This window comes from Pan troglodytes, chromosome 18, assembly GCF_028858775.2.
Source record: "Pan troglodytes isolate AG18354 chromosome 18, NHGRI_mPanTro3-v2.0_pri, whole genome shotgun sequence".
In the NCBI taxonomy this organism is placed as follows: Eukaryota; Metazoa; Chordata; class Mammalia; order Primates; family Hominidae; genus Pan; species Pan troglodytes.
In genome coordinates this window covers 30,196,195-30,214,994 of record NC_072416.2, presented here as the reverse complement: position 1 = coordinate 30,214,994, position 18,800 = coordinate 30,196,195, and the positions used below count along the sequence as shown (strand labels likewise).

The following is an 18,800-nucleotide window of genomic DNA, read 5'->3' as shown; positions in this document are numbered from 1 at the left end:
CGGGGAGGCATTGGGAGGGAAGAGTGGCTTAAGAAAAGTTCAGGAGGCAAAAGACAGGGCTTTTAGCTGATGTGCTCAGTATGAGCTAACATTATGGTATGGCTGCCAAAACCACCACTACCATGGCACAAAATGAGTGCGTGAGAAATATTTGCTCAGACTAAGACAGATGAAGGGCGCTAACATATTTTAGCAACTAATACATGCCGGGCCCCATGCTGAACACTTGACATTTGCTATTTCCACTGACACTCTCATTAACCCTAGGAGATAGGTATTATTATCATTATCCCCATTTGAGAGGTGAGAATGCTAAGGCTTAGAGAGGTGAAGTGACTTGACCAAGGTAGTAGAGAGCAGATATGGTATTTGAACCCAGTTTTCATTAGAAAGCACAACTCCGGCCAGGTGTGGTAGCTCACACCTGTAATCCCAGCTTTGGGAGGCCGAGGCGGGTGGATCATGAGGTCAAAAGATCAAGACCATCCTGGCCAAGATGGTGAAACCACATCTCCACTAAAAATACAAAAATTAGCTGGGTGTGGTGGTGCATGCCTGTAATACCAGCTACTCAGGAGGCTGAGGTAGGAGAATTGCTTGAACCCGGGAGGCGGAGGGTGCAGTGAGCCAAGATCGCACCACTGCACTCCAGCCTGGCGACAGAGCAAGACTCCGTCTCAAAAAAAAAAAAAAGAAAGAAAGTGCAACTCCATTCCTATATTCTATACTGATCAGTTCAAAACTGGAATATCCCATTTGGTTCTCAGTGTATTTTTAGAGAAAGATGAACTTTTCCAGATGAAGGTGACCAGGAAGGTGAAAACTCACACAGGAAGTCTCCTTGAGAATGAATCAAGTCTGGAAAACCAAGAGCAAGTCCGTATATCAGCCTCTCCTACCCGAGTCCACAGAAATGACACCATTTAAAGTCTATGGCAGCATATGCTTATTTCCCAGCACTTTGGGAGGCTAAAGTGGAAAATAAAAAGGGGTGCCACTAGCAGATTAAAAATGTTGAGAAATCCCTGAGAAATGAATGGCAGACAGAATTGAATTCATGAACAAAAACACAGACCAAAACAGAAGGACAGCCGCAAAAGGTGAAGGTGGGCCCGGGCTGCTCCAAACCTAGAGGCAGCACATTCTCCAGGGAGAGGAGAAGGCCCCAGGCCAAGGGTCAAAGAGATTGATGGAGAGCTCCCGTGGGGATACCAGGAGGCAGCCTGTCAATCCCACTAGCCTTCAGGAGCTGTGACTACAGGTCTTTGGGACAGAAAAGCAGGACATAGCCAGAAAGAAAAAAGAGACCCTGTGCTCACAAGACCAAGTATTACATCATACTTCTCGCAGCAAGTTCTGACCCTCTGCCCGTAAGTATTGGCAGCAATCTATAGCATCTACAGAGAAGGAAATGGGAAATCAGTGGCTCATGCCTGTAATCCTAGCACTTGGGAGGCCGAGGCAGGAAGAATGCTTGAGGCCAGGAGTTCAGACCAAGCTGGGCAACATGTGAGACACCTTCTCTATAAAAAAAAAAAAAAAGAAAGAAAGAAAGAAAAAGAAAATAGGAAACAGGAAATCATACTACACAGAAGAGCACATATCCACAAATCACAAAACATTCCAGGAAAACCAACATCCATGAAAGACAGGGACTAATTTAATAAATAGAGGAAATAACAATCAAACAGATAATAATGCAAGCAGAGACACTTAAAATATATTTAATATTATCAGAAGGATAAGAGAGGAAGGACATTGCATCTATCAAACAAGAACAGCCTATTACAGAAAAACAACTAATTAAAAAATTACATTGCTGGTAACTTGGGAAACATAAAAAAAAAATCACAAATGAAAGATTTAGTCATCAAAATAAATCATTTGTGACCAGCCTGGCCAACATGGTGAAACCATGTCTCTACCAAAAACACAAAATTAGCCAGGCATGGTGGTGGGTGCCTGTAATCCCAGCTACTTGGGAGGGTGAGGCAGGAGGGGGGCAAAGGTTGCAGTGAGTGGAGATCATGCCACTACACTGCAGCCTGGGCCACAGAGCGAGACTCTGTCTCAAAATAAATAAATAAATAAAATAAAATAAAATAAAAAAGTAAAAGAAATCAAAACATGCTGAAGGGCAGAATAGATACAGATAGAGAGAAAATTAGTGATCTGGAAGATTAAACAGAGGCATTTTTCCAAAACACAGGAATAAAGACAAAGAGGACTGGCAAAAATATAAAAAGCTGTTAATTACTATTCCATACAATTAGAAAGACAGGCTGTCTCAGATGTTTTTGGGTAAAGTGTAAATTCAGATTTTCTCATGAGGCTATTTCCAGATTTCCCACCACATAAGCCAAACAAATCCCTATTATTTAGGCCAAGGGTAAGCAAATTAATCACAGGCCAAATCTGGCCAGCCACTTATTTTTGCAAATAAAATTTTACTGGAACACAGCCATGCTCATTTACATATTGACTATGGCTGCTTTTGTGCTCAATGGCAGAGTAGTTGTGACAAGAGACCGTGTGGCCCACAAAGACTGAAGTATTTACTACCTGATCCTTTACAGAAAAAAGTTTGTTGACCCCTGGTTTAGACCATTATTAGTTGGGTATTTTGCTATTTGTGGCCAAAGCTACTCCTAATTGAAATAAATAATAGAGTTGCATAGGCTGGGCACAGTGGCTCATGCCTGTAATCCCAGCACTTTGGGAGGCCAAGGCAGGCAGATCACTTGAGGCGGGGAGTTTGAAACCAGCCTAGCCAACATGGTGAAACCCTGTCTCTACTAAAAAAAAAAAAAAAAAAATACAAAAATTAGCTGGAGTGGTGGTGCATACCTATAATCCCAGCTACTCCCAGCTACTAGGGAGGCTGAGGCACAAGAATCCCTTGAGTCTGGAAGGCGGAGGTTGCAGTGAGGTGAGATCACACCACTGCACTGCACTCCAGCCTGGGCAACTGGGCAACAGAGTGAGACTCCAGTTCAAAAAAAAAAAAAAAAAAAAAGAATAGAGTTGCATGAATAGAAAAAGCTCCAGAAAGATGAACATCCAATGTATAACAGCAGTTATTTCTGGGAAGGGGAATGAGATTGAGGGTAAATTTGACAGGCTATTTTTGTTTAACGTGCAAACTTGAAAATTTTTTAATAACAACAATATACTCAAATTATTTTGCGATTTAATTTTTCCAAGAAGAATTGAAGGTCTTACACTATGATGATAAAGAACAAACTACTGATGCATTAAAAAACATGGATGGAGCCAGGCATGGTGGCTCAGCTACTTGGGAGGCTGAGGCAGGATTGCTTGAGCCCAGGAGTTTGAGGCTACAGTGAGCTGTGACTGTACCACTGCACTCCAGCCTGAGTGGCAGAGCAAGGCCTTTCTCCAAAACAAAACAAAACAAAACAAAAAACAGTCAAAATAGTGGTTATCCTTGGAGAGGTATTAACTGGGAGGGGACATGTGAAAACCTCTTAAATATAGATTATTCTACATTTGATGTGAATAACTGATTTTATATATTTATATATAAAAATTCATAAAACTATACACTTAAGCTTATTTTATTGCACATAAGTTATACCTCAATAAATACATTTTAAAAAGAATAATGCAAAGTAGGCATTTTTCATTGTCCCTTAGTATGGTCCTATTTCTGAAATATATGTAGTTGCATAGAAAAAAAATGCTAGAGGCACAGTGGCTCCCGACAGTAATCCCAGCACTTTGGGAGGCAGAGGCAGGAGGGTCGCTTGAGTTCAGGAGTTCAAGACCAGCCTGGGCAAAATGGCGAGATCCTGTCTCTACAAAAAATACAAAAATTAGCTGGAGATGGTGGCATATGCCCATAGTCCCCAGCCACCTGGGAGGCTGAAGTGAGAGGATCACTTGAGCCGTGTTCATGCCACTGCACACCAGCCTGGGTGACAAAGTGAGACCCTGCCTCAAAAAAAAAAAAAAGAAAAGAAAAGAAAAAGACAAGAAAAGAAAAAGGAAAGGGAAAAGGGAAAAGAAAAAAAAAGCTAGAAAGAAATATAAATATAAATACAGATGATATCAATGGATCATCTTAGGATTTTTCGACTTTATTGTGGTATGAAAGCAATATACATTCAGTGGAAACTGTACTTCAAGTACCTAAACAAGCATTCTGTTTTTCACTTTGAGTACAGTACTCAATAAATTACATGAGATATTCAACACTTCATGATGAAACATGCCTTGTGTTAGATGATTTTGCCCAACTGTAGGCTAATATTTAAGTGCCGTGAGCACATTTAAGGTAGGCTAGGTTGAGCTATGATGTTCAGCAGGTTAAGTATATTAAATGCATTTTCTTTTGATTTACAGTATTTTCAACTTAGGATGGGTTTATTGGGACATAACCCATTGTATGTTAAGGAGCATCTGTAATAGTGATTATCTAGGTTGGTACGATAACGAACCATTTTTGTACCTTTCTGCATTTTCTAATTTCTTGACAATCAGCACGCATTAGTTGTGGAATCAGAAAGAAATTAAATGTCGAATGCAGGGCCCACTGGCCTGGCTATCTGCAGGTGTAAACTACACCAACCCTGCCTCCCTACCCCAACCCCAGCTACTCCAGCTGATGGAACACGGTGTGGACAGGATCTGACAGAGGGACTCAACGAATAATAAACAGCAAACACTTAAACAGCCCTTACAGATATGGTTCTAAGTGCTTTACATGTATTAGTCTTTTAATTCTCTCAACAACCCCAGGAGGAGGTACTCTATTTTCAGCTCCATTCTGCGGCTGAGGAAACTGACGCGCAGAGAGGTTAGGTAATTGCTGAAAACTACACAGCTAGTAGTAGAGCCAGGATGTGAACCCAGGCTGTCTGCCCCAGCTTCCTGCCTTGCCTGCCCGGGACCGTTCCACCTCAGTGCCAAGCCATCTCCCAGGACTTCAATAAAGCACGAGTGGCCCAAACAATGTATTTTTTTTTAAAGAGTTTAGGTTTCTATATTAAAAAAAAAAAAAAAAGAAGAAGTTGGAAAAGTCCCGAATTTTATTGAACTTCCTTATACTTATTTCAGTTTCTGGTTTGTTTTTTTTTTTTTGTTTTTTTTTTTTTTTTTTTTTTTGAGACAGGGTCTCACTTTGTCACCCAGGCTGGAGTGCAGTGGCGCGATCTTGGCTTATTGCACCCTCAATCTCCCGGGCTCAGGTGATCCTCCGACCTCGGCCTCCCAAGTAGCTGGGACTACAGGCATGCAACACTGTGCCTGGCTCATTTTTGTATTTTTAGTAGATACGGGGTTTTGCCATGTTGCCCAGGCTGGTCTCGAACTCCTGGGCTCAAGTGATCCTCCTGCCTTGGCCTCCCAAAGTGCTGGGATTACAGTTGTGAAGGCCCACTGCACCTGACCTTATTTCAGTTTTTGTTTTGAATTATATAGTGGTGGTGGGGAGGAAGGCACAATTCACTTGCTTCTTTTTTTAATTGGTAATTATTTTTAATTGTAATTTTTTTTTGAGGCAGGGTCTCACTATGTTGCCAGGCTGGCCTCAAACTCCTGGGCTCAAGTGATCCTCCTGCCTAAGCCTCCCAAAATGCTAGGATTGCAAGCATGAGCCACCACATCTGGCCTTCAGTAGCTTCTTTTTAAAAAATTCTTAATTTATTTTTATTTTTAATTTTTGTGGGTACATAATGGGTGTATATATTTATGAGTTACATGAGATGTTTTTATACAGGCATACAATGCATAATAAGCATATCAGGGTAAAAGGGGTATCCATCCCCTCAAGCATTTATCCTTTGTGTTTATAAACAACCCAAGTATATTCTTTTAGTTATTATTATTATTTTTTTGAGACAGAGTCTCCCTCTTATCGCCCAGGCTGGAGTGCATTGGCATGATCTCGGCTCACTGCAACCTCTGTTTCCTGGTTTAAGTGATTCTCCTGCTTCAGCCTCCCCAGTAGCTGGGACTACAGGTGTGTGCCACCATGCCCGCCTAATTTTGTATTTTTAGTAGAGACGGGATTTCACCATGTTGCCTGGGCTGATCTTGAACTCCTGACCTCAAGTGATCCGCCTGCCTCGGCCTCCCAAAGTGCTGGGATTACAGGTGTGAGCCACTGCACCCAGCCATTCTTTCTACTTTTTTGGTGCCCATTAACCATCCTCACTTCTCCTGCCACCCTCCGTAGCCTCTGGGACCCATCCGTCTATTCTCTATGTCCATGAGTTTAATTTTTAGCTCCCATAAATAAGTGAGAACATGTGAAGTTTGTCTTTCTGTGCCTGGCTTATTTTACTAAACATAATAATCTCCAGTTCCACCCATGTTGTTGCAAATGACAGGATCTCATTCTTTTTTCTGGCTGCACAGGACTCCATTGTGTGTGTGTACCACATTCTCTTTATACGTGTGTCTGTTGGACACTGAGGTTGCTTCCAAGTCTTGGCTATTATGAACAGTGCTGCAAGAAACATGGGAGTGGAAAAATTCCTTCGATATACCCACTTCCTTTCTTCTGGGTATACATTTAGGAGCGGAATTGCTGGATCGTATGGTAGCTATTTTTTGAGGAATCTCCAAACTGTTCTCCATAGTGATCATACTAATTTACATTCCCAACAAACATGTACAAGGATTCCCTTTTCTCTGTATCCTCGCCAGTATTTGTTTTTGCCTGTCTTTTGAATAAAAGCCATTTTAACTGGGATGAGATGATATCTCATTGTAGTTTTGATTTGCGTCTAGTGGCTTCTAACTGGAATCTGGCTGTAGTTAATTGCATTGAGTTTAGGGAGGTAAGTATCAGACCAGCTCCCCTTGCCAGATGAGGAAACTGAGTCTCACATTTACCTGGCAGTCATTGCCTCTGCCCAGCCCTGTGGTCACAGGAGTTTGGGGTCCTCCTGTCTGGCTGTAAACCAGTAGCAAGGGCCTACAGGGAGGAGGGGGAGTGGCATGTTCTTGCCACTTTGCCAGGGTGCACAGAACACAGGCTATCAGCTGAGCCCTGTACTTGCTGTGTTACCCAGGGCAGGCTGTCTCACCGCTCTGAGCCTAGACTTCCTCTCATGTAAGATAAGGATAATATTCCTTGCCTTATCGGGCATTGTGAAGAGTCAACAAGACAACAGATGTCAACAAGATTTTTTTTTTTTTGAGATGGAATTTCGCTCTTGTCGCCCAAGCTGGAGTGTGATGGCACAATCTTGGCTCACTGCAACCTCCGCCTCATGGGTTCATGCGATTCTCCTGCCCCAGCCTCCTGAGTAGCTGGGATTACAGGCACCCACCAACACACACAGCTAGTTTTTGTATTTTTAGTAGAGACAGGGTTTTGCCATGTTAGCCAGCCTGGTCTCAAATTCCTGACCTCAGGTGATCCACCTACCTCAGCCTCCAAAGTGCTGGGATTACAGGCGTGAGCCCCCATGCCCGGCTTTGAATATAATTTTTAACAATTGTGCTGTCAGTTACTATTCCCACCACACAGTGGCCATGAAGGGGACAGCTGCTGTTTTTTGCCTTTCCCTCTTTTTCTGGCACCAGTATCCTGATTTTCCTTTTGGAAAATATCCCTTCCTAACCTGTGCTTTACGTAGGGTTGACCCCACCCAACCTTTGTCTCCAGGACAAGTGCACAACCCTAGATGGGCCAGCGAGTCTCTATCTGGGGCCGTGGCTGAAGAGTTAGCCTTGGAGAGCGCTCACTCTTTGCTGAAGTTGCTGAGAGAATTCCGAAAATGACAGGAAGGAGAAGGGGAGAAGGAGGAGGAAGCAGAGAAGGAGGAAGAAGCACCAATCACTATTCAGGGATTCACAACCTGTAGGGCACTGTTCTAGGCACCCTGACCACCTAGTGAGACAGGTGCTGCCACTATCCCCATTCTATATGGAAAGAAACTGAAGCTATGAGGTGGCTGAGCTGCTTGGGTGAGTGATGAGCCAGGATTCATCCCCAAACCTTTTAAATCTAGCACCTAAGCTTCCCCCACCATGCCATCTGGCCTCTACACTGTAAGCCTAAGGCTGCTGGTAGCCATCTTGCCACCTGGTAGAGAGCAGACCTGCCACCAAAGAAGGCAGAGTCAAGAGGGACTAAGTCAGAGCACCTAGATCCATCCATGCCTGATGTCTGCCCCTGAACTTTTCAGCTAGGTGAGGCAACAAATTCTCTTATTTTGCAGAAGCTGGTTTAAGGAAGGCTTCTATCACTTAAACAGAAGCTGACAGACATGGCCTGTGGACACTACTAAAGCTGAAGTCACAGAAGCATTGGCTCTTGTCAGACTTGGGGGACCACAGAGGAAATACGGGCTCAGAGAGGGGAAAGCAAGTGTGTCCATGGTCAGTGACAGCAGCCAGGACTGAAGCCCCCATGGCCTGGCACTTTCATGACCTGTGTCTTGCTCCTCCAAAAGTGTCCCCAGAGTAAGTGACAGTTTTCATGGGGTGTTTTTATCCTGCAGACATACCTTTCCTGAGTAACTTGCAGGAACCTCCTCTTAGCACCATTCTCTCTTCTAATCATATTCCATACAGTGACTTCTGGGGGTGGAGGGAGGAGGTAAAGAGAGCTATCTTAAAGGCTATTTCATGCCTAAGATCTGAGGATAGAGAAAACTTTGATGGTGCTCTGTTGAAGGGCACATTGTTTATCCAAAACAGACTCGGGAAAGGGAAGCTGTCAACATTATCTCTGTCTGGTCACAAATTGCAGCTCTCTGATGGGATTTTTCCTAGAGTTTAATCTTGCGCTGGAAGCTAAGCTGATACCAGGAAGGTTTTAGACATGTCAATCTCCTTCCTGGCATTTTATCAGAAATTGATTCTCTTTGCTTTTCGGGGCTGGAGTCTTGGCCCTGTTGTTGTTAAACTTGGGTGTTTGTGTACACATCTCCTGCAGTGCCCAACCTAACTGCAGAGGTCCTGGGACAGGCTGGGGACTCAGATACAAAGGAATTCCAACAGGGATGGATTATGCACCATTCTTCCATCATACCAAAGGGGCCCAATCTGTGTCCTTCTCTTTCTCAGCAAGACTTCTCCACCTGTGACTTTCAAGGGATTAGCTTTGTAAATAGGATATTTTGCCCTGCCAGTCCTAAATTATAATTGTTGACATTTATTGAGCTCTGAGTATATGCCAGGTTCCGTCCTAAGCACTTGACACGTATGAATTCACTGAATCCTTGCCACAGTCCTGTGAAATGCAGGTTTCATATCATCCCCATCTTATAGAGGGGGAAGTCGAATCACGAAAAGGTAAGTCACTTGCCTGAGTGGTAGAGCTAGCCTAGGAATCCACGCTGTTTGGTTCCAGGGTTCGCAAGCTCAATTCCTCTGCTGCACTGCTTCTAATCCTGCCCTGTGTCTTATTTGCCCCGCATAAATCAGAAGTTGTCAATGTTACCAGGGCCCCTCTCTTCAAGTTCTCAAAGCTGCAGAGAGACCAAGACCTCAAGAAGCAGAAAGACTGACAACAATAATTTCGCAAGTGGGAATATATTTGGCAGTTGAATCTAAAATAGATTTTGTTCTTCTCTGCCCAGAAATATGAACTAAAAGGTTTCATTCCAGTAAAAGTGCAGAGTTGGAATGTCAGCTGTCATACCAGGCTCTTTGTAATGCAACACCACCAACTTGCCTTTTCTTTTGTTTTCTTCCTTTAAAAAAACTTTTTTTTAAACAAAGCAATTGAGATCTGTAAATATGGACGGGGCAACAAGACTGAAATTGCAAGAACACGGAGAACTGAATGGAGAAAAGGGAAGGAAGTATCTGCAGTTTGCGCGCTAGTGGAGTCTGAAACTCACAGAAAAGTCACCTGTCTTACTGGTGCCTGTAATCAGCCAAGACAAATCTTATGAGCTCAGGGCTGCAAGAGATGGCTTGCAGAAATCGAGGTGCTGCAATTCACAATTGCAATGTGGAACCAACCAAAATGCCCACCAATCAATGAGTAGGTAAAGAAACTGTGGTATGTATATATGATGGAATACTACTCAGCCATAAAAAGGAATGAATTAATGGCATTCGCAGCAACATGGATAGAACTGGAGACTATTATTCTAAATGAAGTAACTCAGGAATAGAAAACCAAACATTGTGTGTTTTCACTTACAAGTGGGAGCTAAGCTATGAGGATGCAAAGGCTATAAGAATGACACAGTGGACTTTGGGGACTCAGGGGGAAAGGGTGGGAAGGGGGTGAGGGATAAAAGACTACAAATTAGGTGTAGTGTATACTGCTTGCGTGATGGGTGCATCAAAATCTCACACATCACCACTAAACAACTTACTCATTTTACCAAATACCACCTGTTCCCCAAAAACCTATGGGAAAACAAAAGAAATCAAGGTGCTAGATATACCCCCAAGTCCTTCTCAAGTAAACGTCCCTCCTCTCACCCCCACAAGACAAGTGAACTAGGGAACTATAGGAGTGGCCACTGAATGGCTCCATTGTGGGCACCTCGGTCAAGGACAGCCACACTTGAATCTGGTCAGCTTGCTACAAGATAACCTGGGGGGAAAAAAATAGCTCTATCCCTTTCATGCACTGTTAAAAGATGAATTGGAAACATCAATTTAAATAGAGCACACACCCTTTGATCCATTAGTTCTACTTTTAAGCATTTAACCTTTGGCTATTCCTATGTGCACAGGGATGTCTGCTCCAGAACATTCTTTAAAGTATTCTTATAGTAGCAAAAGACTATTAATGACTAGATATTCATTAATCAAGAATTAGTAATACATTTATGCAATTATTTAGGACCAAAACCTGACCTGAAATGACATAAAATTTATAGCCTTTATTTACCCACTTAGTATAAATATTCATATTTTGCTGTACACATACATTATATATATATATATGTTTTAGAGATGGGGCTTCACTATATTGCCCAACCTGGACTCAAACTCCTGGGGTCAAGTGAGCCACCCACCTCAGCCTCCCAAGTAGCTGGTGGGATAACAAGCATCAGCCACCTCAATGAGTTCTGTACATATATTAATGTATTTGATTATAGAGTGCTTTTCCAGGTCCTCATAGGATGGTATAACTTTTTAAATATAAAAAAATGAAATATATTTGGCCTTAAATGTTTCAAGTAAAGAATTACATTCCTGTAAATTCACAATGGAGTACTAGGCAGCCATGAAAAGAGAGAGGTCTGTCCCTATGACCTGCTGAGGAATGCTCTCCAAGACATGTTGTTAAATGAAAAAAAAAAAAAAAAATCAAGAAGAGAACAATGTGTATTGCATGAGGGGGATGGATGGGTGGGTAAAGGAGACAAAGCATATGTTCTGCATAGCTGCATACCTGTAGAATATTTCTAGAAGGACACATAAGAAATTGATTATAGTCGTTGCCTCCTGGGAGGGCAAATGAAGACTGGTGTCAGGAATATTGTATTCCCTGAATACTCTTGAGTATTGATTAGCCAGGCCAGACTCTCTCACTGGCCTGTGGCCTGGGCTTATAGAGGAGGAAGAGCTAATAGGAGGATCAAGACAGCAACAAGGACCAGGCTAGGTGGCTCACGCCTATAATCCCAGAACTTTGGGAGGCCAAGAGGGGAGGACTGCTTGAGCCTAGGAGTTCAAGATCAACCTGGGCAACACGGCAAAACCCTGTTTCTGCAAAAAATACAACAATTAGCTGGGTCTGGTGGTGCACACCTGTGGTCTCCACTACTCAAGAGGCTGAGGTGGGAGGATCACTTGAACTTGGGAGGCAGAGGTTGCAGTAAGCTGATACAGCGCCACTGCACTCCAATCTGGGTAACACAGCGAGACCCTGTCTAAAACAAAAAAACAAAAAAGATAGCAACAAGATAAAGAGACCCAGAAGACCCAGAGGAGAGCAGAGGTGTGTCTGTGGTTGCACACTGAAGAGACAGAGGGCTGTCGAGATAACCTCGTCCCTGGAGGCACCCTGGATCCTGGACTCCCTCCATTGCTGTGTTCCCCTCAGACCCATCTCCTCTTCTGCTTGGGAAAAATGAAGGAAGCCTCTAGCCTTGTACCAGAAGTCTCTGTTACTAGCAGGAAGGGGTGTGTGTGTGTGTGTGTGTGTGTGTGTGTGTGTGTGTGTATGTGTGTGCATGTGCATGCATGCAAAGGGAAGGCTTAACATTTTCTAGTTGGGTGAGTTCAATGACTTTTGCAATCCTTGCAAAGTCAGTTCAGCAGATGAGTGTGCTGTCAAGAGCATTTTCTGGAATCTCCAATCAACTGCAAAAACGGCCTTCCGTTATCATGGGAGGCTCTCAGAGTGATTAAGAATGAGGGCCCTGGGGCTAGCCTGCCTGGGGGCCCAGGTGCCTGGGGACACACAGCCAGGAAGCAGGAAGGCTGGAATCAGCCTCAAGTCTGGCTGGAGTGAGGGAGGCCCCTTCTGTGAAAGTGTAATTAATTGTGCTGCCTTCTCCTTGTGAATCTCTCTGTTAAATCCTAGATACTTCAAGTAATATAACAACTAACATCTATGGAACACTTATTGTGTGCCCAGCACTGTGCTAGGTACGTTAATACATGACTGTATTAACCCTCTCCAAAGTGGACATTATCAAACAAGGTGAGAGGGCTCAAGTCCAAGGTCACACAGCTGGGATTTGAGGCAGAGCTGCTTGGCCTCAGGACCTGAACTGCAGCCCTCACAGCAAACTGGAGGTATTAATTCACAGAGTCAACAGTGGCCTCACAGTGGCTCTGAGCTGTAAGGGGACATGTCCCCAGCGCCATGCTCATGAGCCCCACAGTGCCCTGGGCACCAGTGTGGATGCTGTAGGGATGAATTGGAAGATGAATAAATATTTCTTCCTCCTCTGTGATCTCCTTTTTTCCAACACTGCATGATAAATTTACTTCCTAATGATTTTTGAGTAAACTACAATGACCACAATTTCAAAATCATTAATAATTCATGTTCAAGGGCCATAAACACTATATAATCTCCACAGGCAGGAACCATGAATACTTGTTAGAAATGAGGCTGAGAATATTTTTACCAGCTGAACTGAAATTATCTACTGACTTCAAGCCAACCATCAAAGCTACATTTTTCAGAAATGACTGTAACCTGGCCAGGCACAGTGACTCACGCCTGTAATCCCAGCACTTTGGAAGGCCGAGGTGGGCGGATCCCTTGAGGGCAGGAGTTTGAGGCCAGACTGGCTAACATGATGAAACCCCATCTCTACTACAAATACAAAAATTAGTCAGGCATGGTGGGACACACCCGTAATCTCACCTACTTGGGAAGCTGAGGCAGAAGCATCACTTAAACCCGGGAGGTGGAGGTTGCAGTGAACTGAGATTGTGTCACTGCACTCCAACCTGGGTGACAGAGTAAGACTATGTCTCAAAAAAAAAGAAATGACCGTAACCTTTCCAATGCCTCCGTTCAGGCCACCTCTCCCAGGAAGTCTTTCCCTCCTCTGGCACTCCCTGGAGCTTTATTTGGGGCTCATTCTCTTCTTTGGTTTTGCCTCTTGGTATCTGTGGCAGCGGTGGAGAACTGAGGTGCCTTTAGGGCCAGAGAGGCCAGGCACAGGGTACAAAGAAGCACCTGGGTCGACAGCCAGAGCTATTTATTTTGTTTTCTTTTTTTGAGATAGAGTCTCACTCTGTCGCCTAGGTTGGGGTGCAGTGGTGTGATCTTGGCTCACTGCAGCCTCTACCTCCTGGGTCCAAGAGATTCTCCTGCCTCGGCCTCCTGAGCTGCTGGTACTACAGGCATGTACCACCACGCCTGGCTAATTTTTGTATGCCAGAGTCTACTTAATCCATGGAAAGAGCTGGTTCTCATCCATGGCTGCACATTGGAACCACTTGGGGGATTAAAAAATTCTGATGCCCAGGTTGCACACCCACATATTTTGACCTAACTGGTTTGGAAAGAGGCCTGGACATTGGGTTAGTTATATAAGTATGAATGAATGAGTAAATGTATGAATGAATGAATAAATGTATGAATGAATGAATTGCACCAGGCCCTGTGCTGACTGCTTTATGCCAGTGGTTCTCAAACTGCTACACGTTATAATCACCTGGGAACTTTTATTTTATTTATTAAAAAAAATTTTTTTTTGAGACAGGGTTTTGCTTTGTTGTCCAGGTTGGAATGCAGTGGTGTGATCATAGCCTGTTGCAGCCTTGAACTCCTGGGCTCAAGCGATACTCCCGCCTCAGCCTCCAGGGTAGCTGAGATCACAGGCACAAGACACCACACCTGATTTTTATTATTTTATTTCATTTCATTTCATTTCATTTGAGACAAGTCTCACTCTGTCACCCAGGCTGAAGAGCAGTGGCCCGATCTCGGCTCACTGCAACCTCCGCTTTCTGAGTTCAAGTGATTCTCCTGCTTCAGCCTCCCGAGTAGCTGGGATTACAGGCACCTGCCACCACGTCCGGCTAATTTTTGTATTTTTAGTAGAGATAGGGTTTCACCATGTTGGCCAGGCTGGTCTCGAACTCCTGACCTCAGGTGATCTGCCCACCACAGCCTCCCAAAGTGCTGGGATTACAGACATGAGCCACCATGCCCGGCCTCACACCTGTTTAATTTTTTTAACTTTTTTGTAGAGAAAGGGTCTTGCTTATGTTGCCCAGGCTGGTCTCGAAGTCCTGGGCTCAAGCAATCTTCTCGCCTCAGTCTCCCAAAGTGCTGGGATTACAGGCGTGAGCCACCACACTCGGCTACCTGGGAGCTTTCAAATATCCAGATGTTGCTAAGTACCGTGGTTGGCAATGTTTAAATGTGGATTTAACCATTTTAAATGTGGATTTAAACATTTTAAAAAATCCACAACTTTTAAATGTGGACACCTACTTTTTAAAAATTATAACAGGGTACGAGCTAGATACAACATATCTTTGGGCTGAATTTGGCCTGGCGAGTTCATTGACAACAGCCGCACCCTCCCTTTGTCATGGTGGCTTAAGATCCCTCAAAGAAGTACCCGATCCCAACCCAGGCTGGAAACTACGTGTTCACTCTCCAGGGAGTGCACTGGCCACACCACCTCACCACCACGTGTTCACCCTCCAGGGAGTGCGCTGGCCACACCACCTTACCACCTTGAGAAATACAACATTTGTTCTAACCAGCTCTGAGAAAGAGACAGCTGGTCTTCTCCTTGCCTTTCATGGTGACATAGTTTGATCTATACCTGGCATCCTGGGTAAGGCACAGAGGGTTGGGAAGTCAGGAGAGAGGGCATGGGATGCAGAAAGAAGAGGTGGGTGGAAAAGGCATGTTATAACCTGTCAGACGAGAGTACTGGCAGCTTGCTGGTTTTTTTTGTTTTGTTTTGTTTGTTTTTTTGTTTTTAATAATTGTTTTTTAGTAGAGGTGGGATTTTACCATGTTGCCCAGGCTGGTCTTGAACTCCTGGGCTCAAGTAATCCACCCACCTTGGCCTTCTAAAGTGCTGGGATTATAGGCAGGAGCCACTGCGCCAAGCCTTTATTTATTTAATTATTTATTTTTAAAATAATTGTTTGGGGTTGGTTTTTTGTTTTGTTTTTCTAACCGAACAAAAGCTCTGTTAAGAGAGTTAGCACTCTCCTTTTTTCAAAAGGCCTGAAACCAAGTGAAATATCTTTCCAGGTTAAGCCTGGGTATTGTGATAAACAGCCTCACTCTCTCTTTCTCACTACAAGCACTTCCCAGAAGAGAAATGATCTGAAATGCTCTCGGGCGATGGGCACAATGGGAGTGGCTGGGAAAGCAGCAATTAGGGGAGTCCCGTTGCTAGAGAGAGACAGAGAGAGAAGGGAAGAGTATCTCAACTAGTTTCCCCCGCCCCGCTCCATGGTTTCCCAGTTAATTTCTTAATGTGGATAAATGGGATGCTGCTATTCTGTGACCAAAGGCCAGGGGTGGGTTTAAGGTTTCTTTCCTGGCTTGCAGGCTGGTCTTCACCCCAGGTCAGTTAACTGAGGGCGGCCTGCAGGTCTGGGCTCACTTCCATCCCTGCTCCTCTACCTCAGGGTCTCTGGAAGGATGCTGTGGGAAGACAGGCACTTGCTTCTGCCTCCAGAGAAAGATTCCTTACCAGAAGGAGTGGGAAAATCCACCCTGGCTTTGCCCCTAGACTGCCCACTTGGGCGACACTTAGATCTTTTCAGCAGGAGCGAAGTTCCTAAGGCTTCGTCCAGCCCTCATCCTAGATGGGCTGATTGAAAGAAAAAGAAAACGCAAACTGGCTGTTCTGGTTACAGCTGATGAAGGAAACAACAGGAGAAGGTGAAGGTCATGTAACTCACACGACGCTGAGTGCAGTTCAGCCCCAGCTTACTCCTCAGAGCTGGCCGGGACAGCCCAGAGATGGAAGGAGAAAGACCAGGTCTTCTTGCCATTTTTGAGGCCCTGGACCCAGCTGAGCCTGACAAATGCCCTTTCATTATAGGAATGATGACACTTTACAATCAAAAGTGTTGGTAGATATGTCTGGATGAATTTCTCGATTGGTCAATGTTTCTGATGAGCCACACAATTTATCTCCCCTGCACTCCTGTCCCACCTCCACTAAATAAGACTCAATTTTATATTCTCATAAGCCTGGGACATGATCAAAGGGCCCTGGAGTAACCTATGGCTCCTTGCTACCACTTCCCACTTGCTTTAGGCACCATGATCTTGCAACCTTCCTTATTCATGTCTCTCTGACTTTGACTGTACTGATTCCTTGGCCTGGAAAACTCCTAGTCATCCTTCAAGAAGTAGCCTGCACATCACCTTTTCTGCAAAGGCTTTCTTGATATTGCTGGAAGAGTCAGGTGACTGGTTTCTGTATTAAAATCTCACTTTCTCTGTCCTTCTGTGACAGCACTTCTCACACTGTATTGTAACTATTGTACTGTAGCTCTCTTCCAACTAGACAGTGCATACTCTGAGATCAAGGACTGTGTTTCACTTAACCTCTAGTCCTGGTCCCCCTGGTGCGGGGCACAAAGTAGGTGGGCTCAGAGGCGGGGAGGGGGGAAGGTGGCGGATTTCAAGAATGGCCACAATATTTTGTAGCTCTTCCCATCAAGAGGTGAGATCTATTTCCCCACCCCTTGAATCTGGGACCTTGTGACCTGCTTTCAAGAACAGAAAGTGGGGCCGGGTGTGGTGGCTCACGCCTGTAATCCCAGCAGTTTGGGAGACTGAGGCGGGCAGATCACCTGAGGTCGGGAGTTCGAGACCAGCCTGGCCAGCATGGTGAAACCCCACCTCTACTAAAAACACAAAATTAGCCGGGCTTGGTGGCAGGCGCCTGTAATTCCAGCTACTTGGGAAGCTAAGGCAGGAGAATTGCTTGAACCCGGGAGGCGGAGGTTGCAGTGAGCTGAGATCACGCCATTGCACTCCAGCCTGGGCAAAAGAGAGTGACTCGACTCAAAAAAAAAAAAAAAAAAAAAAAGAATAGAAAGTGGTAGAAGTGACACTGTGTGACTTGTAAGCCTAGGACTCAAGAAGTCCTGCAGTTGCCACTCCTGCACTCTTGAGCCCTTGAAGCACCATGTGAAAAAACCTGCCTAGCTTGCTGGCAGATGAGAAGTATGTATACCATTAAGAGGTGAGGTGTGGAGAACTGAGGCACCCTGACACTCAACTACCCCCCAGTTGACACAGCCATGAACTGCAGAAACATGAGTGAGCACCATGCGGAGCCTGGTCCAACAGCAGAACTGCCCAGATAAGCCCAAACTGCTAACCCACCAAATCCAGAACTAAATATATGGTTGTTGTTTTAAGCCACTAAAATCTGGGATGATTTGTTACACAGACAAAGTTAACTGACACACTCAGAGATGATTATTACAAGTGATTATTACAAGTGATTATTACAAGTGACACTGGGTTGGTAAGTCTAGTTGCTCACTATCATTTGCTCCAGGATTCAAGCTTGGGACCCCAAGAGAAAAGAGTATATTTAGGGACAATTATTCGCCACCCTGCTCCCTCAGGTCCTTTCAAATAGAGTTGCCTCCCATCAGCCCTCGCCAGGGACACATTTACCTCCTTTTTCTCTCGTGAGCAGGACCGGCTTCTCTCGGCCTTTCGCAGAGTCTGACCTGTCGCAGTTCAAAAGCAGAACCAAGATTAAGGCTGTTTTAGAACAGCTAGTTTATCATCACAAAAGCTTTTTATTTGCAAACTGAATAGACGGGACCAATCATAATCAAATGATTTTAAGAAAATGCAGCCTATTATTATAATGGGAAAATGGCACACTTTTGAAATAGACCAACGGCAAGGAAAATGGTAATTCACACACTTACATTATTTGACTATAATGAACAAAGCTCCAGCCTTTAATCTGGAACATTATCTGTACTCTGAAAGGGCTGAGGGACTGTAGTTTTCCCCTTTGAATTACATTTTTATTAAATTGTTTGGAATTACATAAAATGCCTTCCACAAGAATGCCTTCCTCTGTGCACACACACATACCCTTTGATGAGAGCATACCAACGTGCTGCACCAAACCCCCAAATCCGCCACATAGGTGACAGTGCAGATGTGAATTAGTGGTAATCACCTACATTTCATATAATAGGCAATTTCAGAGAGAATTACTGCTTTTCTGGGGGAGCTAGAAGACTAACATTTGAAGGTGTGCATAAATTCAACAGAGTGACATCATAATGTTTAAATATGCTGTTTCGAATGCAGTTTTCACAACTTTTATGGAAGTGTCCATTATAAAAGAATGCCTTGATGCAAAATTAATGGATTGCTTTGGTTTGAAAATATAACACAAGAGTCACTGCGTTATTGT

General features: G+C 44.2%; 1 protein-coding gene across 24 annotated transcripts in view; it reads right to left on the bottom strand.

Annotated features, from left to right (window-relative positions):
* Positions 1-18,800, bottom strand: part of KATNIP (katanin interacting protein) — a 230,679-nt gene that overhangs the window by 188,771 nt on the left and 23,108 nt on the right. For 19 of the 24 annotated variants that reach the window (XM_063797736.1, XM_063797739.1, XM_054669051.2 and 16 more), the window contains one exon: positions 18,038-18,093. The exons of the other annotated variants lie outside the window; for them this stretch is intronic. Coding sequence is in view for 11 of the 19 variants with exons in the window: in XM_510896.8 (XP_510896.5) it covers positions 18,038-18,093 (56 nt within the window). In the remaining 8 variants the exon portion in view is untranslated. The remainder of the gene's footprint in view (positions 1-18,037; positions 18,094-18,800) is intronic. 24 annotated transcript variants of the gene reach the window in all.